This window comes from Microtus oregoni, unplaced genomic scaffold (genome assembly GCF_018167655.1).
Source record: "Microtus oregoni isolate MIOR12 unplaced genomic scaffold, Mior012 000013F_ref0000133, whole genome shotgun sequence".
Lineage (NCBI taxonomy): Eukaryota > Metazoa > Chordata > Mammalia > Rodentia > Cricetidae > Microtus > Microtus oregoni.
This window is the reverse complement of record NW_024543072.1, coordinates 25,293,615-25,299,614: the sequence shown is the minus strand read 5'-3', so window position 1 is coordinate 25,299,614 and position 6,000 is coordinate 25,293,615. Positions and strand designations below refer to the sequence as shown.

General features: G+C 44.2%; 1 protein-coding gene across 19 annotated transcripts in view; it reads right to left on the bottom strand.

The window, feature by feature from the left end:
- Positions 1-3,147: 3,147 nt before the first annotated feature.
- The window catches only part of Cadps (calcium dependent secretion activator), a 437,227-nt gene continuing 434,374 nt past the window's right edge, over positions 3,148-6,000 (bottom strand). For all 19 annotated transcript variants that reach the window (XM_041663140.1, XM_041663146.1, XM_041663141.1 and 16 more), the window contains one exon: positions 3,148-4,417. In XM_041663140.1, the coding sequence (XP_041519074.1) occupies positions 4,238-4,417 (180 nt within the window). In that variant the 3' untranslated portion in view covers positions 3,148-4,237. The remainder of the gene's footprint in view (positions 4,418-6,000) is intronic.

Below are 6,000 nucleotides of genomic sequence, written 5' to 3'. Positions count from 1 at the left end.
TTCATACCACCCAAGGATTCTAAGAGCAACCAAGACCTCTCCATCTGTATCCTTTCCTCCTTTGTTCAATAGTCTCTACTTAGGAGGACACTGGGGCTAGAGCGGGGAGTTTGGTGCAAGCAGATCTCCCTAAAGTGGAGAAGAATGCTGAGAAATACATGGGTGTGTGTGTGTAAAGAACCTAGTCGGGAGCAGCTGTGAAGCGCCAGGAGAGAGCAGCCGCGGGCGAGGATCCACAATGTAGGTGACTTTGAAGACTTCCTTGGAAAAGTCCAGTTTAGCTGAGAGTTGAGAGATGGGAAGAAACAGCACTGGGTGGGAGCCCAGGTGAGAAGAACCCGGTGGAGAGAGGAAGCAAGAGGTGGCAAGTGCGGAACATCTCAGAGAGCAGCAGGGCTAACACGAGCAGCTGGAGAGGTAGGCAAGAGTCACCAGACATGGCCTTGCATGCTGCATTAAGGAGTTTGAGATTCATTCTAAGAGAAAGGTTGGGAGAAACTGGGTGCCTTTAATTAGGGGAGGGCCCAGATGATTCTTGCCTTTTCAAAAGATTCCCCCGCTGAGGTTAGAGGAAATGGGGTAGCAGGCCGAGGTGATTTTGGCAATGAGCATGACCAGCGCGAGCTCCCGATGCTGCTTTTCCCTTACCCCCTTGACATCTCCTTTATCTCCACAGCCTTCAAGTAGTTCTAGAATTTTCATCTTCCCCAAAAAGGGAAGGATCAAACTTACACTATCCGAAAGAGGCTATCCAAATCACCAATAGACGTACTCACAGGAAATCAATTCCATTTTTGTAACCTGGGAACTGCCATCATGAACCACTAGCTCACTTAACATAATGTCAAAGCTTTAAAGAGTGGTAATACTTAGCTTTGCTAAGGAGAAGGATAGGGATGTTGACACACAGTTGGTGAGGTTGAAATGTCACAAAAATTGGCAGCATCTTCCAAAAATAAACATATCTTTGCCCTGTGGCCCAACAACTGCACCAGAGAACACGTAAAAGTTAGTCACAGCAGCAGTCTTTGTAACCACCCGAAATGGAAAATGACATTGTGACCTGGATACATCCGTTGTGGCATATTCATAGATCAGTAGGTGCATAGCCACCATGAAATGAGTCACAGCTATCTCAACAACAGAATGACTACATGTGAGTGGACGTGTCCTGTGAGTGTGATTACGTAGACAGAATAGGAAAGTCTAAGCAAAGAAAACCAGCCCGCAAATCACAATCCCAGAGAACCTAGACAACAATGAGGGCCCTAAGAGAGACATACATAGATCTAATCTACATGGGTAGTAGAAAAAGACAAGATCTCCTGAGTGAATTGGGAGCATGGGGACCTTGGGAGAGGGTTGAAGGGTAGGGGAGCAGAGAAAAATGTAGAGCTCAACAAAAATCAATAATAATAATAAAGAATAGGAAAGTCTCTCTACACATTGGGAATGAGGATGGTGGTTGCCCTTGGCAAGTGAGAAGTAGAGGTTCATGGGCCAGGGGCTTGTCAGGGATGGTTAGGGCCTTTCTATTCCTGATTTTGTGTGTGTGTTGTGAATGAGTTCACCCTGGGGTAAAATACAGAGTTGCCTTTTAGGATTTCTTCTCTTCTGTTACGTTTGTTCTAAAGGAAAAAGAGAAAGCTCAAGGTCCCGGAACTCTGGTCCTTGGTTTGTACTTCTGGCAGGGGTGACTTGAGGGTTGAACTTGGCTAAAGCTTTCTCTCTGATCTTTCTCGTGTGTCATTTCCTGTCCCCCCCCCCCACTTTTCCCACATTGCTATGCTGGGGGACACTATTTAACTGAGTTCTCATGGTAGGTGGTGAGGGGCTCTATTTGGAGGGAATCTTATTTCTCTTTTGACCTTGGCTGCGGAGGTGTAGTCTTTTCTAGCCTGGCTCTCTTCATGGCCTTTGGTTATACAACCTGCTCACCCAGTCCCCACCCCAGGGATCCTGAACACAACCCCCGCAACCCAAGTTTTAAACGCTAGGATGCTTCCTCTTTACTTGGCACATTTGAAAATTGTCTGTAATTCTTACATGAAATAGATGCTGTAGTTTTGCAACACTGAGTATAACAAAAACATTGTCTGAAATCATAGGCCTTTCTGTTCTGATTGACCTGTGTATCTTTGGGTCAATTAGCTAATCCTTTGGCTTTTGTGGGGATAGGTAGATGGGGGAATGTTGAGACAGGGTCTCATGCTGCCTACCCTCGCCTTAAGCTCGGTGTGTGGTTTAGGCTGGCTTTGAACTCCTGTTCTTCCTAATTCTAAATCCCAGTCGCTGGGATTAGGTGTGTGACCTACCACATCCAGCTCCCATACCTTTGGATCTTAACGTCTTCATCTATAGTGAGGGTCATGCAGGGCTCTCCCCATCCTTGCTCAGAGCCTTAAGTAAGGCAATGGATGGATGACTCAGAGCTTGGAAGAGTTGGTCAATAGAGTTCTTGCACACCCACTAAGAGCAGGAAGGACTTGCTCCTGCAGACCTGAAGAGGTAAACAGTGAGTGTGCCCTCGGGAGAGCTGCTTCGCTGAGAACAACTGGCAATCATTCTGCCCTGCCTTCTCAGGAAAGCAATCCCACTATGTCTTAGCCCCACAGAGAGGTCAGCCTAGTTTGTGACAGACACAAACGAAGCAAGCAAAGGGACACGTTTAATTTCTTTCAGACCCAGGTGATTATATAGTTGACAGGAGCCGGGGAGCGAGAAGAGTACTCCATGTCTTAGAGAATCTTGAAAAAAAATGCCTTAACAAATATATAAGAATCATATATAATTGGCACACACTTTGTTTGAATGCAAACACTGCTGTTAAAGTGGTGCTTAAAAACAGTTTGTTGGCCTTCCCTCCGTACAGGAGAAACATTCCTCTCGTTTACACCACTCGCTCGCTCAGCAAACCCTTATTTATCCTATGATGCAAGCATAATCTGCCCAACATCAGATCCCGAGTGAGTGGAGTGTGAATTAGTGGAATTCTGGGCAGCCTCTCAGCAGCCCACACCAACAGTGTCAAGAACGCTCTAGAGAGTCACCTCTGCCCTGCCTTTCCGGCCTCTCCCGGCTTCTTCTGCTTCAGTGGGGCTTTCAGAGGAGACGGAAGAAGGTGGGCTCCAACACACGTTCTTAGGACATTTGAATAATTATTTATTGAGAAGCCACAGTCTCCCACACTTTTACAACTGTAGGCTTTTTATATAAGGCAAAAAGCAAGATGGATCCACTATTTTCCACAGAAAGAAACAGGTCTACAGCGGACCCCAGGGTCGCTCAGTTACAGGTCCAAGAGCAATGTACATGACAGATATAAAAAACAGTGTGGAACAAAATAATTGAAGTTATGGTTACAGTCTACTGGAGGAAATATCCATATCTTATTATAAATACATTTATAGTCTAGGGTTGTCATTTCAATAGGCTTTGTTTTGTTTTGTGTTTTTTTTACATATACAGTTATTGAAACAGAAAAGCAAAATGTAACATTTACTAGGATAAACTTTGACAGAAGACAGTTGGTCTGAACTTTGCTTGATGCTAAGTCCTGATCAGATGGCCCCCTTGCCATGACAGTTAAAATAATTAATCCATTGATATGTAACATCTTTTGGTGGGGGAAACTACACGAATAAATGCAAAGCTGGGTTAACCAGGACACAAGGGGTCCACTGCTTTCAGTTTTAGGGGATGAGAAAAGCTTAAGTTGGCTGTTGGAACCATGCCATTTTTTTCCCATCCCATAGAACAAGAACAAATCTGAAACCCAAATCAAGCAGTTCTAGGTTGTTAAATTAATCTATTCATGTACCCATTTAAATACCTGGTACCCACATACATGAAACAGAGACATGGAAATGCCCAGCATGATAGCTCCCATGGCCACTTCCCATCAGTGCATACGCAGTACAGGGTGAAGCATTTTTGTTCTGCTAACAACAGGGACACACCTAGCAGCTGAACTATGTATCCTCTCCACGAACAGGGTTTAAGAATGGTGTTCCATATTGCTTGTAAACATATAGACACGGAAACCAGGAAACCATGGATCTGAAGGTGGTTATTTGTTAATCTTGGTACCACGTAGCTAAAATGGTAAGTGTCTTGGTAAACATCTTATGGGGATGGTAGTTGACAGAAAATTCCCTAATGGAGTTAACTAACAGACTAAGGACATGCATTGATTACAGGACTCCACCCCAGAGGACTCTTCGAACCGGAGAATGGTCTAGTCGTCTTCTTCATCTTCCTCATCACTGTCCTTCATGCTGATGCCTTGTAATCCCCCACCCTCGCTCACTGACGCTGTAGCTTCCTCCACAGTGAGGCGGTTTCGGATGGTCTCATAGGTCTTGCTGTTTAAGGTAGAATCCAGGACGCCTTGCAATCGGAAATCTCTATAGGTTTTCTACAGGGAGAAAAGATAAAGTGGTGAGGGAGATCTCATCACCAAGGCGAGGAGCGAGAGGGTGCAAAGCAGGCACAAGGGTAAGAGTCATGACTTTAGTTAGGTGTCACTCTTTATGAATTGGAAAAAGTAAAACGTCATTCCGTTCAGCTTTTACTTGGACTGAGAACCGAGACTCAACTGAATGACAGAAAACGAGAAAGTGTGACAGGATAAACTATATTAGATGAGACAAAGCAAAGAACATAAGCTTTTGTTTATTCAGATCCATGAAGGGAAATGTTTCCTAGCTGTTTCCCCCCTCCTTCGGTCTGGTTCTTTCCCTTAGGTTCTTATAACAACGTGATTGGCAGTATAAGGGGCTCGAACATATTACATAACGAAGGTGGCAATTGATTATGGCATTTTGTGATTTCCGTTGCAGTCTGGTTTTTGGAGTTTTTGCCTGTTATAATTGCATGAGCCACGTCCCTCTCTCTCATTCACAAGACAGACATATGCATCTTGGTATATGAAACCTATCACGGGCAGCCACAGTGATGGGCAAGATGGAGCGCTAATGCCTCATCAATATGTTGCAGGCGTGTGACTCATGCCTTGTCTCCCTGGGAAAGATCTGTATCCATTTTGTTCACAACTTTATGTTCTCAGGGAAGAAATCTGGCTCCTTTTCAAGAACAATGGTTGGTGTTGCTGTATTACAAGCTCCTTTGTTCCTTAATACAATTTCTCTCGGATTTCCTTAGGTATCCCAAGGACTGTTTCCCAGGACTCCTTTGGTGTTAACTGAACATGACCAGAAGCATCTGACTGCTATCTAGTTTAAATATGTATATGGTTTCTTTCTAACTACGAGTTTTCTCATTACATGGCAGAAGATTTCAGCTACTATTTCTCTCCTTCGTATTTTTAACCTGTTCCTGCAGAACACTTGAGACACGGTCAAGAGGGAGAGTAGTAATGTATTCCAATACGACTCCCACGTTATTTGTGTCTTTAATAGCACGTCTAGTGCTGCTATGCTACCAGTAATCCCAAGGTCAACACACATTTTCGGTCACAGGTTGTACTGACTACAGAGTTAATCAGTGAGGCAGTCACGTGACGTTATGGGCAGGATGACCACATGCCCCTTTGTGGCTGATTTATTTGCCACATCTTCTCTTTCTTTGTAAGTCACCTGGTTTAGATATCGTTCCAAAGTCATCTTATGGCGCTAGGGAAATTCTCCTGAGAAGACAGGAACAGTTAGGTAGCTTTTCATGTGATGGGATGGATAAGAGACTGATTAGATGTTAGGTCCAGAACAGATTAAATAGCCAAATGACTTACTATGCCTTCTGAACTTTCCAGTTAGCTGTTCTGTGGTCACTTAAAATAATATAATTGTTGCCAGACTATGGCAGGAAAAGTAGAGGTTAAAATGCTTGAGTAGTCTCTTCTTCATTCAGATTCCAGAGCAGCGTGCATTCTACTTAGCTGCTAACTGCCTAATGGTAGAGATGATGGCTTTTCAGATCTCAATCCTTCACTTGCTAATATGAAGATGCTCACCTTCACCTAGCGATGGGTGGACAAACACA